Below are 23,339 nucleotides of genomic sequence, written 5' to 3' on the forward strand. Positions count from 1 at the left end.
TTTTGGGGGGGTGGGTGGGGTTATCCTGGGCTTACCTATACTTTATTTCCTCCTCTGACTCAAGAAATGAGGAAAAATGTTCTCATTCACCGCCATGATTTAGGTATATAACTTGAGTAAAATTTATTTACTCAACAAACTGTGCATAAACTTCCACACAAGGCTAAAACTATTATTGGAAACACTAATACAGTAATAATAAATTATTATGTGTTATTAAAGTGGGTAATATAGAAGGTGAGGTTGTAGTTTAGTAAGATGTATGTGTTAGGGGGGGCAGCTATCAACAAGACAGTAGGAGTCGCCTCACCTACCTGACTATTCCTTTTATATTGCCTTATATTTACCATATTGTTATATTTTTAAGACTTGTGAAACCTATGTATGGATTACAGCTATGAATTCTCTCCGGAAGTGGTTCTACAGGCCCCGGGTAAGTAGGGTAATGGCAGAAAATAAGGTTGTTTACATTTGTCAGAGAAAGCAGCAGCAATGATGTCCTTGAGTCATTACACGGACCCATTTCCGTATTCTTTATATGTTTCTTGCATAATAACATTTGTAGAGCTACACTTTTGTTTCTTCTGCTCAAAGGCGTCATAAAAGTTGATTATACATCAAGAATTGTGGTTAATTATTTAATAGTTGTAGATTGGGTTACTAAACCTCATTGGAAATAAATCTCATTCTTTGATTTTTTTTTTTTGGGGGGGGGTTATCCTAGGGTAAATTCTAGATTATTTTCTATATAAAACCATTGTACAAGTTTCATATTATGTACAAAGCCTAAGTAAACTCTTATTATTTACTCAGGAGACCCAAAAAATACACCTTAGTGTTTTATGTACTGTATGGTTCTCAGATATGACAGTTATTTTAGTTATAGAATATAGTCTTTTTTAGATTAGTATGGAGAACCTCTCCTCGGCTGAGTTTGGTGATAATTTACAGTTTAAATTTTTTAATAATTGAGGTTCGGGCTGGATTATCCATATGGATGTAGATGTACATGGTAAAATGCACATCATACCCAGTCAGTAGCTGAGATTCAGTCCTCAGTGTTGTACAATCCTAGACCAGGCCTCCAGCTGGCTGACCTGATCAAATAAGCTGTGACGTTGGGTTGGGTCCACAGTCAGTGAAAAGGGCTTTGGCTCGTCCTCTTCTTAAGAAGTTTTCTCTTTAGTCAGAAAATGTCAGACTGTCTTTCTGTTTCTAAACTTATATTCATTTCTACACTAATAGAATGTGCTATTTTTTATTGTTTCTTTTTCTGGAGCAGAGTAAGGTTTACTGTGTTCAGTATGAGTATGTACAGTTTCTTTCAATTGAGACTACTTTGTGTAAAGCTAAACACTTGTTTAGGAAAGGCATTACAGCTAATTTTGTTGAATCTCTGCTACATTTGATACAATTGCTCATGGATTACTAATATGTGATCTTTTTGTCTGTGGCTTTATGGATACATCTTTATTTTTTCTGAAGTCATATCATTCAGGTCAGTCATATCAAGTAGCTAACAGTCAGTGAGTCCGTACGTGAGCTGTCTTCTTTGTCATATGGCATTCCTCAGGCTTCTATTCTTGTCTTGGTAATATATATACCATATGTTAGTGACCTAGTCTTTGTTGGAAGCCCCTAGGGTTGATTATCATTTTAATGCTAATGATGCAAAGGTCTTCATCAGCTTTTGAACATAAAAGATGCAAAACTCCAATTTAGTTCACTTTTGCTGGATATTCAGACTTGGATGATTAATAGAAAATTGAAACTATAGTTATTTCACTGAAGATACCGAAATGATGGGTTCCCCATTACACTGGACATTAAAATTATTTACCCTTGGCACAATAAGTAAACTTAAAAGGGTAAATAATTTTAATGTACAGTGTAATGGGAACTCATCACTTCAATATCTTAAGTGAAATATCTGGGAATCCCCTTTGATCCAAGCATGTCAGGAGAATTGATAGGGAACAGTGTACTAAACAAAGCAAATGCCATACTAAAGTTCCTCTACAGACAGGCACAGTGTCTACCTGATGAGGCTTTTGGGACCCTGTGTCTAGCTCTTATACAATTCCATATACAGTGGAACCTCAGTTGTCAAATTTAATTCGTTCCAGATGTCGAATTGACAACCAAAATGGACGACAGCCGAAGCAGTTTTTTCCCATAAAGAATAATGTAAATATAATTAATCCGTTCCAGACCCCTAAAGGCGCTATAATTATTAAAAATGTACTATTACATAAAACTGTAAAAATGAATACTAAAAGAAACTTTAATGAAATACTGTACAGTAAATGAAAATTTAACTGCTTTTTACCTGTCAGAGGAGAGCTAATGGCATACTGGAAGCAGGAGGTAGAGGAGAGGAGGGGTATGTAGCTGCTTTAAAGGAGAGTCACCTTCTATTAATATATCAGACAACTGTGCTTCTGGTGTTGTTACTCTTCTTAGTCTCTTTTTACCACTAATACCTTGTTCTGGCACACTGGTTCTTTGCCTCAAAAAAAACTGTCAAGTGAGATTTGTTTCAGGTTCCATTTTAACACCTAAATTGAGACATTACATTGTCATTGTACATGTTAGAGAAACGGATGGCCATTGCTTTGTCTGGATGGTATTTTTCAGCAAACTCCTGCACTTCATGCCATTTAGCACACATTTCCTTAACAAGTGAAATGGGCATATCATCCCTTCCCTCCTCTTCCTCTGATGACAGCTCCTTTGCTGCAGTTTGTTGCTGCTCCTTCTGAAGGTCTGCAAGTTCTTCTGTGGTGAATTCACTTCTGTGCTCCTCCACCAACTCCTCCACATCATCTTCAGTCACCTTTAGGCCCTGGGGACACAATATCCTCTACCAGCTCAGGCTCATCTTTCAAAGCCTTCAAAATCCCTGGCTGCCACAGAGTCAGGCCACAATTTCTTCCATACTGACAGCATGGTCCTGGAGGACACATTTCCCCAGGCTTTGTATATAAGCCTCAAGCAGGTGAGGATATTGAAATGGTCCTTCCAGAACTTCCTGAGGGTTAAATTTGTTTCTTAAGTGATTTCAAAGCACCTTTCCAAAAGTGCTTGGGTGTAGAGTTTCTTAGAAATGACCTGCTGGTTTATGGGCTAGATGAGAGAAGTGGCATTAGGAGGCAAGAACTTCACAGTTTTAAAACTGAACTCCTCCCGCTACTTGTTTTCCAAGCTTGGAGGGTGAGCAAAAGCATTATCCATAAGTAAAAGGCCTTTGTGGCAGTTGCTTTTTAATGAGGTACTTTTTGACAGTGGGAGCAAAGACCTCATTAACCCACTCAATAAAAAATTGTCTTGTTTCTCAAGCTTTTGTGTTGGCCCCCCACATTACAGCCAATTTGTTTTTCATGACATTGTTTTTCTTAAAAACTTGTGGATTTTTTAAAATAATATAAATACGTACAATATAAATTTAATAACAGATGGTGAGGTGTTGGCCTGAATGTCGTAGCATCTGAAGTTAATGGCACTGATTCAGACTCCTGGTGAAACTCAATGCCTTTGTCCACCTTCTTGAAGAAGCAGTCTAGGGATGTCTGAGTGGTGGCCTTCTCTTCATTGATGAGACAATAGCAGTGAATTGCATCGTGGACAACTAGTTGCTGAAACCTTGGGGTACTGTTCTACATTTGGGTCCTGCAATTCAAACAGTGACAGAGATTCTTCAAGTAAATGAAACCCCTCTGCCATCAACTTTGTCTGGAAGCTCTGCTTTCTTTATTATGTCCACTTTTGTTTCCATTGTGATGGCCTAGTGCTTCTTAGCACTACCACCTGTATCACCACTGCTTTTGTGCTTAACATTAGACATTGAGATATAAAATCACAAATAATCCTGAATTTGTGGAGAGAATGCAAGCACGTGTACGAACGATGGTGCTAGAGTAACCTGCCATGTATTGTTTACATCTCGGCACTTCCTGCGCTACATTGCCACCACCACACGGCGGACTGTGAACTAAACCTTAGACCCAAATTTTCAACCTCAGGGCAAATTGTTTGTATTATGGAAAGTTCGCAACACGAATGTTCGTATGTAGGGGAATCTCTGTAGAAATTTACAGCTCCTCTGACTTAGAGTAAAAGGTATTCTGAGTCACCATTATCATTCACTTACAATACAGTACTGTACTGTAGTATGTACTACAGGTTACAATACAGTAGAACCTCCTGTATCCGCAGATTCGATATCCACTGTTTCAGTTATCCACAGTTTACTGTGGCCCAAAAATAAGCATTAATTTTGCTTAATAATGGCCACAAAGCACAAAAGTAGTGATGGAGACAGTTCTTCAAAGCCTAAGAGAAGCCATGAAGTGCTTCCCATCAGTGAAAAAGCGATAATTCGGTAGGTCTTGGAATGCATCCCCCGTGGATATGGGGGGACTACTATACCTGCATTCTTAGGGTCTGGTTGTCTTCTGCATTAGTGGACCAAATACACTACTTTATAAGACAACTAGATGATCATGAAATATTTCATTATTTGGGATTTGCAGACAATTGACATTATTGTATACTCCCTGCTCCCTATTAGTTTGTTAGTGAGAGGTTTTACTGGATGTATGTATATTTATAATTTTTTTTTTTAGGTCAATAGTCATCTCTTGCCAAGGCAGAATGATCTCAGAGAAGAAAAATATTCACTCTGTTACTATCTTTCCAGAAGTGTTCTAACATCACACTTCAAGAATGCAAACACTGCCCTTACTGCCTCCAGGATGCAACTTTGGACAATCAGTTTTCCCTTAATCCCTTCATAAAAGCTACCCTGCTCACACTCCAACAGCACGCCTATTAAAACCGCCTGTCTCCGTGCACTTCCATGTAACATGCTAACACTTGCCCTCGGGATGCTCAAACCCCTAAAACTCAAAGCCTCTTGTATCCCCCCTTGTTTTTCCCATTCCTAGGACGACACCACCACCTATCTTTCATCCCAGATTTATACACCCTTTATGTCAGCCTATCCCTGTCCATCTTCCACCCAAACCACCTCAACAATCCCTCCAGCTCCCATTTATTTTTCATGTAAAGTACAGTACTTTTAACTAATGTTTTTAATGTGCTTCACAGAAAGATGATCCCTCATTGATGGCACAGTTTTACTATGCTGATGATGAGTTGAACATGGTTGCAGCAGAACTGGATAGCTTTGATGGCAGAAAAGACCCTGAAAGATGCACTGCTCTTGTGAACCAGCTTCGACAATGCCAGGACAGGGTGAGAGATATGTTCACTTTTAATAATTAGAATAAGACATTCTCTCTAGTCCACTTACCACCAGAGAAACTGTGTATATTACTGTGGGTAACTGTAGAAAAATGCTTCTTTCTTATGCTTTTACTCATAAATGGCATCAATCTCTCTCAAAAGGGTGTGTTGCTATGAGCCAGGTTATGTTGCTATGAGCTAGGGTGTGTTTCTGTACTGCATTAAAATGAAGATAATTTAGTGTCACTCATCACTCCCAGTTGGTCGTCCAATACATGTCCAAGTGCCTGTTCAGTGTGTGTCCTTCTGACTACTTCTGTTATGTGTGTACCCAAAACACTTACATTATACTGTATATACATTTATGGAGCATTTTTCCCACAATACACCTTACTATTTTTAATATAAACAAATTATCTTCACAATGCAGTAAGCCTACATAATATCTGCCATGAGCCAGGGTGTATTGTCAGTAATTCAGTCTCTTTAAAGAATTTCTGCACTCTGCGTCTCTGTATTCTGGAAATTTTTTACATTCCTGTTATTTAATATAATTTTTTGTTTTTAGGTCGAACTTTATTGCACACTTAATGTACGCTGAAGATAAATTTGAAGCTAGCAGAGGCTTGTTTCAGAGGTCTAGGGAAAGAAGCCAACGTCAGAGTGTAGGCGAAGCAGAGATAATCAGATGTGGAGGATTTACGAAGTAACAGATTTTTAATCTGGATGAAACCACATTATTTTGGAAGAAGATGCCCTCTAGGACATTTGTTGCTAAAGAAGATAAGTCAGTGTCTAGCTTTGAAGCTGCAAAAGACAGGTTAACACTCTTGCTAGGGCCTAATACTACTCACTACAAGCCAAAAACAAAAATATTTTAAAGTAATGAGTGTACTGTAAATGCGTTTTACTTTTTTTATTGTTTTTAAGCCAAGTTCTGTTGCTCACTTAATATATGATAGTGTAAACATGTTATTAGGCATTTATTCAAACACACAACCAAAAAACTACCTAACTGGTAACTACCCAAATACGTACTCTATTCCTAGCCCCAATGAACCCTACTGAAATCTCACTCATCATGAGAACACTAAAGAACAAGGCAGGAGAGACAAATAGCTTACCACCACTTATGTATAAAAAAGCTTCTCATTTGTTGTCACCCATTATTGCAACACTTTTTAACAAGTCCATTGAATCTCCAGCCTTCCCATCCCTACTCAGGACAGCAAGGGTTATTCCAATCCACAAAGGAGGTGATCCTACTGATTTAGCCCTTTGACTATTTCGGTCGTATATATACGTCTTATGCGCCACTGTTTTGGACGTATTTATATGCATAAATTCTAGCGGCTTCAAATCAAGCAGGAGAAGGCTGGTAGGCCTACATGAGAGAGAATGGGTCTCAGTGGTGGGTGTGCACCCTGTGAAAAAAATCTGGGACTCAGTGGTGCATTGTGGGAATGCCATCTTGGCAGTCCATTTTCACCATGCCTCACAGTAAGAAGTACCTCACTCCTTGGCATATTGGAGGTCTACTGTTTCCAAGTGATAGTTCTAACAGTGATGGAAGTGAAAGTGAATTTCATGGCTTTGGAGAGGGTGTGACCGAAAGCAGTGCCCAGGATTACGTAATTAGTGATGAAAACCCCGATGACCCACAACCGTCCACCTCTGGTGCTGGCACATCTCATTCACATACACCTGTACCAGGACGAAAAAGGAAACTATTTCCCCGTTTACAGGACTCAGATCTGAGCAGTGAAAGTGATAATGATAGTGATTTCAAAGTTATTGACAGCAGCTCGAGTAGCGACAGTGAGGAGGAATATTCGCCAGTGAAATGACAGTATGTTCAATGCAGCATGCGTTCTGGTAGTGTGCCTTATGCCCTTCCAAGGCAAAGGAGTAAATCTGGGAGTACATCCCATGGCCCTACACCACGACCTGACAGTGAGTCAGTCAAGTCATTCAGTAGGTCAGTCAAGTCATTCAGTAAGTCAATCAAGTCATTCAGTCAGTCAAGTTGTTCAGTAAGTCAGTCAAGTTGTTCAGTAAGTCAGTCAGGTCATTCAGTAAGTCAGTCAGGTCATTCAGTAAGTCAGTCAAATCATTCAGTAAGTCAGTCAAGTCACTCAGTAAGTCAGTCAGTCATTGAGTAAGTCAGTCAGTCATTCAGTAAGTCAGCCAGTCACACAAACTTACGTTTACCTCTTTTTTATGTGTACAAAATAACATTTCATTATGGCCCCAAGATTTTTTTTTTTTTCTCGACAAGTCGGCCGTCTCCCACCGAGGCAGGGTGACCCAAAAAGAAAGAAAATCCCCAAAAACAAAATACTTTCATCATCATTCAACACTTTCACCTCACTCGCGCATAATCACTGTTTTTGCAGAGGTGCCCAGGATACAACAGTTTAGAAGTGTATAAATGGAAAACAGGAATAAATAAAGGGAATGTAAATAGTGTGCTGAAAATATCTAGCCTAGACAGGACTCGCAGCAATGGTTTTAAGTTAGAAAAATTCAGATTCAGGAAGGATATAGGAAAGTACTGGTTTGGTAATAGAGTTGTAGATGAGTGGAACAAACTCCCAAGTACAGTTATAGAGGCCAGAACGTTGTGTAGCTTTAAAAATAGGTTGGATAAATACATGAGTGGGTGTGGGTGGGTGTGAGTTGGACCTGATTAGCTTGTGCTACCAGGACGGTTGCCGTGTTCCTCCCTTAAGTCAAGGTGACCTGACCTGACTAGGTTGGGTGCATTGGCTTAAGCCGGTAGGAGACTTGGACCTGCCTCGCATGGGCCAGTAGGCCTGCTGCAGTGTTCCTTCGTTCTTATGTTCTTATGTTCTTAAGTATATACAGTGGACCCTCGAGTTTCAGCAGCATCGAGTTTCATGAAATTCGACCTTCGGCAAGTTTTTTTTGGCAAAATTTGACCTCAAGTTTCGTGATTAGACTCGCGTTTCGGCGACCGTCTGGTACCTGTCCGCCTGTCACCGCGCACACCAAGCCAGTCTCCCACGCCATTCACGCTCAGTGTGCCATTGTTTACCAACACGTGACCATCACCCTGCGGGTTCATACAATACATTTCATAATCCATTGTTTTTTTTGTGCTTGCAACTGCTAAATAAGTCATCATGGACCCAAGGAAAGCTAGTGCAAGCCCTTTGGTAAATAAGGTGAGGAACACGATCCAGAGGGATTTTGAAGGGTTTGAGGCAGACCCTGTCCCTGCCGACCCTCTGCCTGTTGTGGAAGGTGTTGTGGCATTGAGCAAGTCCATGGGGTTGGAGGCGAGTGACGGGGATGTGGAAGAGTTGGTGGAGGACCACAGGGAAGAGCTAATCACTGACAAACTGCGAGAGCTTCAACTGGAACAGCATCAGACCACAGCCGAGGAACTTGCTTCAGAGGAGGAGGAAAAGAGAGTGAAGGAGGTTCCTTCTTCAGTGATTAAGGACATGTGTGGAATGTAGAATGAGTTGCAAAGTTTTGTTGAAAAGTATCACCCTGATCAAGCTGAAACAATCCATATCTGCAACATGTACAATGACAGTGTTGTGTCCCACTTCAGGGAAATCTTAAAGAAACGCCAGAAAAAGACCTCTCTGGACAGATATTTTGTGCGACAGGGGTCCATTGACTCTCAAGTTGTTCCCAGTGGCATTAAAAGAAGAAGGGAAGTAACCCCAGATAAGGACTTGCTCCCTAAAGTCCTAATAGAAGGAGATTCTCCTTCCAAACAATAGTGTACACCTTCCTCCTATCCCCTCCTCCCGTCTTCCATCCACCCAGAAGTCTTCAGTAAAGGTAAGTGTAATGTTGTTATTATTTTTTATATGTATGTACTTGATTTCTCATTGATTTCAGTACATAAATCTTTATTTAATTTGAAAAAAAAAATATTTTATTTTAATATTTGTGGGTGTCTGGAACGGATTAATTTTATTTCCATTATTTCTTATGGGGAAAATGGTTTTGAGTTTCCTGAATTTCGACTTTCGGCAGGCTCTCTGGAACGGATTAATCATGAAACTCGGGGGTCCACTGTATGTATAAAAATACACAATATATCTCTCCAAACTACCAGTATCCTAAATCCCTCCTTTAGAGTGCAGGCATTGTACTTCACATTTCCAGTACTCAAGTCCGGTTATATAAAAACCGGTTTCCCTGAATCCCTTCACTAAATATTACCCTGTTCACACTCCAACAGCTCACGCATGCTTGCTGGAAGTCCAAACCCCTCGCCCACAACACCTCCTTTACCCCCTCCCTCCAACCTTTTCGAGGACGACCCCTACCCCGCCTTCCTTCCCCTACGGATTTATACGCTCTCCATGTCATTCTACTTTGATCCGTTCTCTCTAAATGACACCTGGAAAATCCTAGAGGGGGTAGTACCGAACTTGCACACAAAAATCATTCGCAACGAAAGCAAAAGACTTGGCAGACGATGCAACATCCCCCAATGAAAAGCAGGGGTGTCACTAGCACGTTAAGAGACAATACAACAAGTGTCAGGGGCCCAAGACTGTTCAACTGCCTCCCAGCATACATAAGGGGGATTACCAATAGACCCCTGGCAGTCTTCAAGCTGGCACTGGACAAGCACCTAAAGTCGGTACCTGACCTGCCGGGCTGTGGCTCGTACGTTGGATTGTGTGCAGCCAGCAGTAACAGCCTGGTTGATCAGGCTCTGATCCACCAGGAGACCTGGTCACAGACTGGGCCGCAGGGACATTGACCCCCGGAACTCTCTCCAGGTAAACTCCAGACCACCTCAACAAACCCTCTTCAGCCCTCTGACTAATACTTTTATTAACTCCACATCTCCTATTTTCCACACTCTGAAATTTTCTGCATAATATTTACACCACACATTGCCCTTAGACTGGACATCTCCACTGCCTCCAACCGCCTCCTCGCTGCAGCACTTACAACTCAAGCTTCACACCCATATAAGAGTGTTGGTACTACTATACAGTGGACCCCCGCTTTACGATCAGCTCCCAATGCGACCAATTATGTAAGTGTATTTATGTAAGTGCGTTTGTACGTGTATGTTTGGGGGTCTGAAATGGACTAATCTAATTCACAATATTCCTTATGGGAACAAATTCGTTTAGTAATGGCACCTGAACGTACTTCTGGAATGAAATAATATCGTAAACCGGGGGTCCACTGTACTTTCACACATTCCCTTCTTTGCTTCCATAGATAACATTTTTTTGGAGGCCACAAGATGTCTTGTCTAATATCTTTGTTTCCTTCGTTAATTCTAAGACTTAAATGCTTGCACCTTTTGTTGCCACTTTGAGCAACACTGGTATGCCTGCTGGGTGTCATGATTGCTTGGTAGATACAAGATATAGCAATTAAAAGATCAAAACACAATGCACAATTACAAGCTTGTAGCAGAGAAGTTGGACTGGACACGTATGAAGTACGAATGCTGGGATGGTGGGGTGGTGTCGTGGGGTGGCTGGGGATGGCGGGAGGTCTCCCCCGCTGATCCACAACATGGCAACCGCTTGAGGAAAAGGAAAGTTTTTTTTTTCTTCCCGCAAACTGAACCGTGTTAAATTCATCTTTTTACGTGTTACATAAAATTGTGCCGCAATTCTTCAATTGTGCTATACCCAAATTGTGCCAAATAAACTCGTATATATGACGGTCTACTGTATTACAGAAATTGAGATGATTTTGATTGGTTTCACAATGAAAAGTACCTTGATATTGAGCTCAAAGTAGCAGAAATGTTCGATTTTTGCCAAAGTTCAAAGTTCTACAATAATTCAGTAGTCTGCATAACAGTAAATCTATTTTTTTGTGAGAATAAAAATTCAGAGTGGAATGCAAAAGAAATGTAAGAGGGACCTGGGTATGTGACTAATGAACAGAGGAAATGTTATTTTAGTGCCAGGAATGTCTGTCTTGTTTATTCTGGACCCTATTTGGAAATGGCATATTTTGAATTTTGTGTGAAATTGACAAAATTACTAATTTCTGACATTATTGGATAGTTGAAATCGATAAATGGGTGGTTTCTTGTACTCATTCGGTAGAAAAAATGGAGTTCTAGCGAAATAGTTATGATTTTTGTCGACTAGTGCACTGGAATTGGCCGAAAATAGGGCTCAAAGTGGGCGAAATCACCAATGTGTAAACATCGTCAAGACCACTAACTTTGCGAGAGCATAATTCCATAAGTTTTCCATCAGATTTCATATTTTTGGTGTCATTATGATTGGGAAAAGATTCTCTGTTTTTTCATAAGAAAAAAATAATTTTTTTTGTTCTTTCCGAAAAATTTTCGACCCTGAGAACGTTCAAGTTTAGGAGAGGGCCTCTTGACCCTGAAAGGGTTAATTATTATAAAGTATGAAACTTTTTTAAAGTATAAAAAATTGGAATAGTAAACACCTGTAACTTCAGTGGTAGGTACAGGTTCCCCGTGTTTTATGCAGATACACTTTGTGAGAAGTTGTTTATATGGGTTGGCCCAATATCAGTTGGAATTCACTTTGTGGCAGAAATTTGCTACTTTGTGTTTGGAGCGAGTGTTCACTTTGTGTTTTTCACCTGAACTATCACCCGAGTCCAAAATCACTTAGATTTTTATAATTATGTACAGTGGGCCTTCAGGTATCAGCCGGTTCTGTTATCGGCCAACTCGGTTATCGGCCGGTTTTTCAGCGCCCGGTTATCGGCCGTTAATTTGGTTATCAGCCGTTTGGGACACGTCCATCCACCAGCTGGGGCCACTTGTGCGTCAGTTTGGCTTTCTCTCTGTGTCATGATTATGACCAGATCTAGTTCATTACCTTTGTAACTTGCTCAGCTATCAAAACTTTGGAGTCCAGTCCCTGGACCAATTATGTACCTCTGTAATCTTTTGACTACTGCCCACAGGATGGGTATGGGGTGCATAATAAACATATTAAACTAACTCTCTCAGTGGCTGAGGAAGCTTCTGCTCATACATCCAAACATTTCGCTTGTTTTCCATTGTTTTTAGTGGGGTTTTTTTTTGCAGTGCAACTGTCAAATAAGTAACCATGGCTCCAAAGAAAGTTCCTGTGGTAAAGAAAGTGAGAAACACCATGGAATTTAAGCGTGAAGTGATAGAAAAGTTTGAAAGTGGTATGAAGGTGGTGGAACTTGCCAGGATGTACAGCACGAATAAATCAACAATTACATCCATCCTGGCAAAGAAAGAACAAATCAAAGATGCTAATGTTGCAAAAGGAGTAACTTGTCTAACTAAACAACAGCCACCAATAATGGAAGAGATGGAAAAGTTGTTATTATTATTGTGGCTTAAGGAAAAAGAATTAGTGGGAGACAGTGTTGTGGAGTCTATTGTTTGTGAGAAGGCAAGGCAATTGCATGAGGATCTTGCAAAGAAAATGCCTGGAACAAGTGCTGCAGTTTGTGAATTTAGGGCCAGCAAAAGATGGTTTGATAGATTTATGAAGCGTAGTGGCATACACAGTGTTGTAAGGCATGGTGAGGCTGCAAGTCCTGACAAATGTGTGGCTGAAAAGTATGTTCACGAATTCCAGGGCTATGTAAAGGCTGAAGGATTCGAACCCCATCAAGTGTTAAGGTGTGACGAAACAGGCCTGTTTTGGAAGAAAATGCCAAACAGGACCTACATTACCCAGGAGGAAAAGGCACTGCCAAGACACAAGCCTGTGTGTGGTAATGCTAGTGGGGATTTCAAAGTGTTCAAGAAAAACAATGTCGTGAAGAGTAGATTGTGTGTGATGTGGAAAGCTAATCATAAGGTATGGGTCACACGGCAAATTTTCAAAGAGTGGGTTAATGATGTGTTTTGCCCAAGTGTGAAAAAATACCTCCTGGAAAAGAAATTGCCACTCAGTTACCTCCTGTTACTGGACAGTGCTCCTGCACATCCTCCAGACTTGGAAGACCAAGTGTTTGGGGACTTCAATTTTATAAAAGTGAAGTTCTTGCCTCGTAACACCACTCCTCCAGCCCATGGACCAGCAGGTTATTTCTAACTTCAAAAAACTCTTCAAAAAAGTAATGTTTCAAAAGTGCTTTGAAGTGACCTCGGACACTCAGTTGACCCTAAGAGAGTTCTGGAGGAATCACTTCACTATCCTCCATTGCATAAGGTAAGGCTTGGGAGGGAGTGACTTCCAGGGCTTTGAAATCTGCTTGGAGAAAACTGGGCAGATTGTGTCCAAGAGAGGGATTTTGAAGGGTTTGAGGCTGACCCTGACCCTGCTGACCCTGTGGACTCTATTGTGGCACTGGGGAAGTCCCTGGGGTTGGAGGTGAGTGGCAAGGATGTGGAAGAGTTGGTGGAGGACCACAGGGAAGAGCTAACTACTGAAGAGTAACAGACTGCAGCTGAGGAACTTGCTTCAGAGGAGGAGGAAGAGGGAGTGACGGAGGTGCCTTCTTCAGAGATTAAAGAGGTGTGTGTATTGTGGACTAGGGTGCAAGCTTTTGTAGAGAAACACCACCCTGACAAAGCTGAAACAAGCCATATCTGCAACATGTTTAGTGACAAAACCCTGTCCCACTTCAGGGAAATCTTAGAGATGCCAGAAACAGAGCACTCTGGACAGTTATTTTGTGAGACAGGGGTCCAGTGACTCTCAAGCTGGTCCTAGTGGCATTAAAAGACAAAGAAGGGAAGTAACCCCAGAGAAGGCTTTGCTACCTTAAGTCTTTATGGAGGGGGATTCCCCTTCCAAACACTAACTCCCCCCTATCTTCCAGAAGCTTGCATTAGCCTTCAATAAAGGTATGTAATACTTACATAATTGTTAAAGAAATTATTTTTGTGAATATTTTTGTTTGGAACGGATTAATTGTATTTCCATTAATTCCTATGGGAAATATTAATTCAGTTTTCAGCCATTTCGGTTATTGGCCGACCTGGAACGGATTATGGCTGATAACCGGGGGTGCACTGTATCTCTTTAAATATCCCTTTAAACTAACTTATATTGACATTAGTAATATATTTATAGATGGGGTTGTAAGAGAAGTAAATGCGAGGGTCTCGGCAAGAGGCGTGGAGTTAAAAGATAAAGAATTACACATAAAGTGGGAGTTGTCACAGTTGCTCTTTGCTGATGACACTGTGCTCTTGGGAGATTCTAAAGAGAAGTTGTAGAGGTTGGTGGATGAACTTGGTAGGGTATGCAAAAGAAGAAAATTAAAAGTGAATACAGGAAAGAGTAAGGTTATGAGGATAACAAAAAGATTAGGTGATGAAAGATTGGATATCAGATTGGAGGGAGAGAGTATGGAGGAGGTGAATGTATTCAGATATTTGGGAGTGGACGTGTCAGCAGATGGGTCTATGAAAGATGAGGTGAATCATAGAATTGATGAGGGGAAAAGGGTGAGTGGTGCACTTAGGAGTCTGTGGAGACAAAGAACTTTGTCCTTAGAGGCAAAGAGGGGAATGTATGAGAGTATAGTTTTACCAATGCTCTTATATGGGTGTGAAGCATGGGTGATGAATGTTGCAGCGAGGAGAAGGCTGGAGGCAGTGGAGATGTCATGTCTGAGGGCAATGTGTGGTGTGAATATAATGCAGAGAATTCGTAGTTTGGAAGTTAGGAGGAGGTGCGGGATTACCAAAACTGTTGTCCAGAGGGCTGAGGGAGGGTTATTGAGGTGGTTCGGACATGTAGAGAGAATGGAGCAAAACAGAATGACTTCAAGAGTGTATCAGTCTGTAGTGGAAGGAAGGCGGGGTAGGGGTCGGCCTAGGAAAGGTTGGAGGGAGGGGGTAAAGGAGGTTTTGTGTGCGAGGGGCTTGGACTTCCAGTGGGCATGTGTGAGCGTGTTTGATAGGAGTGAATGGAGAAAAATGGTTTTTAATACTTGACGTACTGTTGGAGTGTGAGCAAAGTAACATTTATGAAGGGATTCAGGGAAACCGGCAGGCCGGGCTTGAGTCCTGGAGATGGGAAGTACAGTGCCTGCACTCTGAAGGAGGGGTATTAATGTTGCAGTTTAAAAACTGTAGTGTATAGCACCCTTCTGGCAAGACAGTGATGGAGTGAATGATGGTGAAAGTTTTTCTTTTTCGGGCCACCCTGCCTTGGTGGGAATCAGCCAGTGTGTTAATAATAATAATAATAATAAAAATATAGAAAGATTTAAATATGGAAAATCCAGTAAGCCTATTTGAACATGGAAAATCCAGTAAGCCTATTTGAACATGGAAAATCCAGTAAGCCTATTTTGAATGAAATACTGTGGATGGTTTTTAATGTGAGTGCCATGTGCCAAATCAAAATTAAATGGACACCCAACCATACAAATTGAAATTCAAGTTTATTTCCACATGATACATTGCTTATACAGAAATGGGTGACACTTGAATGCATGCAGAAAGCCCATGGTTATGCAAAGCATTTCAGGTAAGTTGTGTTGCACCAGCATGAAGTCAGGACTAAGGGTGCCGGAAAGAGTATTTGGAAGATACATACTCACAGGCTCAAGGAAGGTACATTGATGCCATTGACTGACTCTTGATCCTTCCATTCATCAAACCTGATTGCCTCCCATTCACCAGGTTCTGACTGACCTGCATAGGTTTAGCACTTCTCACAAAAGAAGAAATAAAGATAAAAGTACTTGCTGCAATATTAAAAGCTCAAGACTCACACCTGTATAAAAGTGTTAGTACCAGTTTGCTTTGGTACTTTCCTCTTGTTTTTTCCTCTGTAGATAAATTTATTTAATTCCACAGATGCCTCACCTGCTTTATGGTTCACCTCATCTTTCTCAGACCCATCTGCCAACAAGTACATTCTCAGATATCTAAATATACAGTGGTACCTCAGGATATGAACTTAATTCATTCCAGAAGGCTGTTCGAGTGCCGATACCAAAGGAATTTGTTCTCATAAGTAATAATGTAAATTAAATTAATCCATTTAAGACCCCCAAAAAATGCACTTACAAAAGCACTTACATAAATACACTTACATAATTGTTCGAGTTTTGAGCTGTTTGTATCCCGTGGTACCACTGTACATTCACTTCTTCCATACTTCGTCCAATCACTTTCTGTAAAAAAAAAAAAAAAAGTTTTATTTTACTCTTTTTGTCTTTTATGTTTTCTTTGTTTTTGAGCTCATTTGATAAATGTTGCCTAATTGCTGTGTATCTTTATTTGTCTACAATCACTGTATAGTATGTAAAATAGTATAAAAAAAAATGTTGTCAATGGAGGAATAGGCACCCTTATTTCTTCCATGTTTTGTCTTCCATATAAATATATTGTAGAATATTATTGAATTAAAAGCCACAGTGATATTGCAATATTTCAGGTTCTTAATATATGCATAGAGATGATGGATGAAATAATCCTACATGAGCGTGCAAGTCGGGATTTTCGGGTGAAATTCCCCGACGATGTGATGCAGGAGAATTTAGCAGGACAGCTGTGGTTTGGTGCAGAGGTATGTTGAAAATCTGCTTATTTGTTAAGCAACATATATAAATATTGTAAAAAATAATTATATATACATATATAAAATTTATATATATTTCAGGGTCCAGAGGCCAAATTTCAAAGTGTGCACCAGGGTCCAAGAATTTTCAAAAAACAAAATTTTGTTATTTTTTCTTATGAAATGGTAGAGAAGCTTTTTCTGAAGGTAATAAAACAAAAAAGTATGAAATTTGATGGAAAATTGACAAAATTATGCTCTTGCAAATTTTGATGTGTCAGTGAGGTTTATGCATCGGCGATTTTGCCGATTTTGACTCCCATTTTAGGCCAATTACATTATTCCAGTTGACCAAATTCTTAGCTATTTCACTAGTATTACTTCTATTCTATTGATTGAGCACAAGAAATCACCAAGTCGACTGTTTCAACTACAAAATAAAGTGATCGGAAATTGATTATTTGGCCAATTTAATGCAAAGTTCAAAATATTCCAGTTTCAAAATGGGGTCCAGAATAAACAATGCAGGCATTCCTGGCACTAAACTAACATTTCCTCTGTTCATTAGTTACGTTTTCAGGCTTTACAAATGAATTCCATTTTAATTTTTTATTCACATAATGAATTTTTATTCAAACCAAAAAAATAGAAGATTTACTGTTATGCATTATTGTAATAATTGTATAAATAATATCAGCACATTTGTGAACATATATTAGACCCACCAGCAGGCGTGTATTAGACGTGTGAGGTCATTTGTTTACTCTCGAACTTTGGCAAAAATTTAACATTTCCACTACTTTGAGCTCAATTTCAAGCCATTTCCAGTAGTAAAACAAATCAAAATCATATTTTTTTGTGTAACATATCTTCCATTCTATCAAATGAGACCAAGAAATTGCTAATACAGCTATAAAAAACATTCGAGAAAACACTGCAAAGTCGCTGTTTTAATACAAAATTATGGTCTGTTTTTTCTCTCATTATGCACTGTGTGCTGCAGGATTTGTTTTATGTGGTGCACACATGCCACATAGGTGTATTCTCTCGTATCTAGGCCAAAATTTACTGCTCACAGATTATCAGAGTGAGCTGAGCTCATGGCGTAGATCTACGGTTTGGACACTCAACTCAAAGCCGTAGCACTACAGCACGGACCCTGAAAGGGTTAAATTCATTTTGTGATTTTTTTGTCTTGCATATTCGTTCATGACACAGAAAAGTTTATATTTAAATTAAACTCTTACGGGCCAGTGAATAAAGAGGAGGTTGAATTTTCATAGTAAGTAATATTTGAAAGATTTATATAAAATTTCTTGTATAGTGCTTGGCAGCTGGAAGCAGTATTATGAATCGTGAGGCAGAAAGCTCCTTCATGAGACCACTGGCAAAGGCTGTAACCAAGACCATTGAAACTGTTAGAAACCTTCTTAGAGAACAGGTATGCAGTTTTTACACATATATATTTATAGGTAGGTGTTGTGTTGAAAATGTAGTATTTGGGGAGAGGTGGGATTACAAGATACTGAATCTGATAAAAGTGCCATAGTTGCTCTTTGCCAATAACAGTTCTTTTCGGAAATTTTGAAGAGATATTGCAAAGTTTGGTGGATGAATAAGTGAGGGTATGTCACCCTGCCTTGGTGGGAGATGGCTGTCATGTTATTGAAAGCTAACATAGAAAAGAGCAAGATAATATGAGTAATGAAAAGTCTAAGTAGTGAAAGGATGAGTATCATATTGGAGGGAGGGAGTGCAGAGGAAAAAAATGTGTTTAAAAATTTGGGTGTGGATATGTCTACAGATAGGTCCATGAAAGGTGAGGTGAACTATAGACAGATGGGGGGAGGGGTAAAAGTTACATGGTGTGTTGAGGCATTTGTGAAAAGAAAGAAGTTTATCTATGGAGGCAAGATGGTGAATATGCCAGAGAATAATGGTATCAACACTTTTATATGAGCAAGGCATGGGCCTTAAACATTACAGCGAGGAGGCTAGAGGCAGTGGAAATGTTATGTCTGAGTGCTGTGTATAATGTGAATGTTATGCAGAGAATTCAGAGCATAAAACTTCAAGGACAGGAGAGTTTGTTGATGTGGTTTGGGCATGTAAAGAGCATGGAGAGGGATTGGATGACTGAGTCTTAGTGGTGGGAATGGCAGTGCCTACATTGAATGACAGATGGGATGCTGCAGTCAGAGGGTAATCTCTTTGTGATATCAGAGCAATTTTGGAAAGACATTGTGTGCTTGAATAATGGAGAATATGTCTTCGTTAGGTAGTAGGTTGGTAGACAGCAACCACCCAGGGAGGTACTACTGTCCTGCCAAGTGAGTGTGACACGGAAACCTGTAATTGTTTTACGTGATGGTGGGATTGCTGGTGTCTTTCCGTCTCATAAATATGCAAGGTTTCAGGTGCATCTTGCTACTACTACTTCCATTTAGATCACACTATACATACATGTACAAGCATGTATATACACACCCATCTGGGGTTTCTTCTATTTTCTTACTAGTTCTTGTTTATTTCCTCTTACCTCCATGGGGAAGTGAAGCAGAATTCGTCCTCTGTAAGCCATGCGTATTCTAAGAGGCAGCTAAAATGCCGGGAGCAAGGGGCTAGTAACCCCCTTTTCCTGTATACATTACTAAATTTAAAAAGAGAAACTTTTGTTTTCTTTTTTTTAGGTCACCCTGCCTTGGTGGGATATGGCCGGTTTGATAAAAAAAAATGTCTTCCATCTCTCGCCAAGTCACATGCCTTGGTGTGAGATGGTCATTCAGTTGGGGGAGTTGAGGCAGCCATCTGCAGCTTCCTGATGGACACAAGTTCTGGCTCACAATCGCCAACACCATCTCTCTTAGGAAAGCACAATGCCTGCACTTCAGAGGAGGGGTTTAAGATATTTGCTGTTTGGAGTGACATCTGAACTCTCATGTCTGAGCGCCTCTGCAAAAACAGTGATTATGTGTGAATGATGGTGAAAGTCTTTCTTTTTTTGGCCCCCCCTGTCTCGGTTGGAGAAGGCTGACGTGTTGAAAAAAGTACCTATACATATATATATACAGTAGGGCCCCGCTTTACGGCATTTTGCTAATATGGACATTTCAAATTATGTCCAAAACTCGTTATACAGCTCCCCCCCCCACCTGACTCGCTAATTCAGTCACCGTGTGCCACTCTGTTTACATCTTCTGTGAGCTGTGTGTGTCTATTATATCTGGAAACTTTCCAGAATTTCAAGTTTGATTTCCAGCAAGCATGCATGAGCGTGTTAGATAGGAGTGAATGGAAACGAATGGTATTTGGGATATGACAAGCTGTTGGAGTGTGAGCAGGGTAATATTTATTGAAGGGATTCAGGGAAACCGGTTATTTTTACATAGTCGGACTTGAGTCCTGGAAATGGGAAGTACAATGCCAGCACTTTAAAGGAGGGGTTTGGGATATTGGCAGTTTGGAGGGATATGTTGTGTATCTTTATTTGTATATGCTTCTAAACTGTTGTATTCTGAGCACCTCTGCAAAAACAGTGATTATGATGAGTGAGGTGAAAGTGTTGAATGATGATGAAAGTATTTTCTTTTTGGGGATTTTCTTTCTTTTTTGGGTCACCCTGCCTCAGTGGGAGACGGCCGACTTGTTGAAAAAAAAAATATATACAGCGGACCCCCACCTTACGATCAGCTCCCAACTCGACCAATTATGTAAGTGTATTTTTGTAAGTGCTTTTGTATGTGTATTTTTCAGGGGGTCTGAAATGGACTAATCTAATTCACAATATTCCTCATGGGAACAAATTCGGTCGGTAACAGCACCCGAACAGACTTCTGGAATGAAATAATATCGTAAGGCGGGGGTCCACTGTATATATACAGTGGACCCCCGGTATTGGATGGCATTGGTATCCGGTATTCAATGCATTTTAACGCAAAAATTTCGCCTCGGTATCCGATCGAAAACCCGGTATTCGATGCGATTCGTACGAGACGTGTCCACGTGTGGCCTGAACTGCCCCGTGTGTGCCAGCGTTTACAAGCCAGGCAGTATGCACACATCTAAGGATACATTTGGTACATTCCATATTATCACTGTTTTTGGTGCTTGTTTCTGCAAAATAAGTCACCATGGGCCCCAAGAAAGCTTCTAGTGCCAACCCTGTGGTAAAAAGGGTGAGAATTAGTATGGAAATTAAGAAAGATTTTGAAGGGTTTGGGGCTAACCCTGAGAAGCCTATGCCAGTTGTGGAATCCATTGTGCCTACTTCAAAAATTAAGGAAATGTGTGCAAAGTGGGTTGAACTGCAAACCTTTATGGATGAAAATCACCCTAACACAGCTATTGCAAGCCGTGCTGGTGACTATTACAATGACAATGTTGTGGCCCATTTTAGACAAATCTTAAAGGAATGGGAGGTACAGAGCTCTATGGACAGATTTGTTGTGTGACAGAGGTCCAGTGACTCTCAAGCTGGTCCTAGTGGCATTAAAAGAATAAGGGAAGTAACCCCGGAAAAGGACTTGCTACCTCAAGTCCTAATGGAAGGGGATTTCACTTCTAAACAGTAATAACTTCGACACTCTCCCCTCCTCCCATCCTATCAATCATCACCAGATCTTCATTAAAGGTAAGTGTCAATTATTCTATTGTTATTATTCGATTGTTATTGTTGTTGTTGTAATTATTCTATTGCATTAAACTTAATATTTCATGTGGTAAATTTTTTTTTTTCATACTTTTGGGTGTCTTGCATGGACTAATTTGATTTCCATTATTTCTTATGGGGAAAATTGATTTGCTTTTCGATATTTTCGGTATTAATATCGAATACCGGGGGTCCACTGTGTGTGTGTGTGTGAGTTTGAGAATGTGTGTAAAGGTAGAAAGTTGAAAGTGAACATAGAAAAGAGTAAGGTGATGAGGGTATCAAATGATTTAGATAAAGAAAAATTGGATATCAAATTGGGGAGGAGGAGTATGGAAGAAGTGAATGTTTTCAGATACTTGGGAGTTGACATGTCGGCGGATGGATTTATGAAGGATGAGGTTAATCATAGAATTTATGAGGGAGAAAAGGTGAGTGGTGCGTTGAGATATATGTGGAGTCAAAAAACGTTATCTATGGAGGCAAAGAAGGGAATGTATGAAAGTATAGTAGTACCAACACTCTTATATGGATGTGAAGCTTGGGTGGTAAATGCAGCAGCGAGGAGATGGTTGGAGGCAGTGGAGATGTCCTGTCTAAGGGCAATGTGTGGTGTAAATATTATGCAGAAAATTCGGAGTGTGGACATTAGGAGAAGGTGTGGAGTTAATAAAAGCATTAGTCAGAGGGCAGAAGAGGGGTTGTTGAGGTGGTTTGGTCATTTAGAGAGAATGGATCAAAGTAGAATGACATGGAAAGCATATAAATCTATAGGGGAAGGAAAGAGGGGTAGGGGTCATCCTCGAAAGGGTTGGAAAGAGGGGGTAAAGGAGGTTTTGTGGGCGAGGGGCTTGGACTTCCAGCAAGCGTGCATGAGCGTGTTAGATAGGAGTGAATGGAGACGAATGATACTTGGGACCTGACGATCTGTTGGAGTGTGAGCAGGGTAATATTTAGTGAAGGGATTCAGGGAAACCGGTTATTTTCTTATAGTCGGACTTGAGTCCTGGAAATGGGAAGTACAATGCCTGCACTTTAAAGGAGGGGTTTGGGATATTGGCAGTTTGGGGGGATATGGTGTGTATCTTTATACGTATATGCTTCTAAACTGTTGTATTCTGAGCACCTCTGCAAAAGCAGTGATAATGTGTGAGTGTGGTGAAAGTGTTGAATAATGATGAAAGTATTTTCTTTTTGGGGATTTTTTTTCTTTTTTTGGGTCACCCTGCCTCGGTGGGAGACGACCAACTTGTTGAAAAAATATATCTATATATATATATATATATATATATATATATATATATATATATATATATATATATATATATATATATATATATATATATACATTGTATATACATATACTTATCCCTCTGGGTTTTCTTCTACAGGTCTCCCTCAACATTCACGAGGGTTAGGGGATCAAGAGCCTCGCGAATGTTGAAAAACCGTGAATGTTTGGTGCCCCAATATATTGTAGGGAAATATAATACAATACTGCTTCCTTAACTTGTTGAACCATGAACAATCATAAAATACATGAAAACGTTGTAAATTGTACTAAATACATACGTTATGCCTTAACAACATGTATGTTATTAAATACCACTGCCTCCACCACTGAAAGTCCCTACTACCCTCCCTCCGACCCCCCACAACTGGCAGCCAGCCCTCCCACCACTGTGTGGTGAGTGTTTTGTTTGTTCATTATTTGCTATTAAACTACAGTATAAATAATGTCAACCCATTTATGACTGCATATTGGAATGGCTATTCGGACAGGTATTGGAAGGTGACATCATGTGTTTACTCTTGAACACAGCAAAGAATCAAACATTTGTGCTACTAATAATAATAATTATAATAATAATAATAATAATATAATAAAAATAATAATATTAATAATAATAATTACGATAGAATTGAAGAAGGAAATTGTACAAAAATACGAGGGCTGAAGCAGTGGTGGAGGAAGT

The 23,339-nt window shown here is 40.0% G+C and overlaps 1 protein-coding gene across 4 annotated transcripts in view; it reads left to right on the plus strand.

The window, feature by feature from the left end:
* Positions 1-276: 276 nt before the first annotated feature.
* The window catches only part of LOC128687577 (lateral signaling target protein 2 homolog), a 98,771-nt gene continuing 75,708 nt past the window's right edge, over positions 277-23,339 (plus strand). Inside the window, exons 1-5 of one of the 4 annotated variants that reach the window (XM_053775088.2) lie at positions 284-433; positions 2,743-2,998; positions 5,110-5,256; positions 16,593-16,724; positions 18,040-18,156. In XM_053775088.2, coding sequence (XP_053631063.2) covers positions 2,948-2,998; positions 5,110-5,256; positions 16,593-16,724; positions 18,040-18,156 — 447 coding nt within the window. In that variant the 5' untranslated portion in view covers positions 284-433; positions 2,743-2,947. Of the gene's footprint in view, positions 434-2,742; positions 2,999-3,455; positions 3,649-5,109; positions 5,257-16,592; positions 16,725-18,039; positions 18,157-23,339 lie in introns of all 4 variants that reach the window. The other 3 variants (XM_053775087.2, XM_053775090.2, XM_053775089.2) reach the window with 3 other exon arrangements.

The sequence above is a fragment of the Cherax quadricarinatus genome, chromosome 11 (genome assembly GCF_038502225.1).
Source record: "Cherax quadricarinatus isolate ZL_2023a chromosome 11, ASM3850222v1, whole genome shotgun sequence".
Lineage (NCBI taxonomy): Eukaryota > Metazoa > Arthropoda > Malacostraca > Decapoda > Parastacidae > Cherax > Cherax quadricarinatus.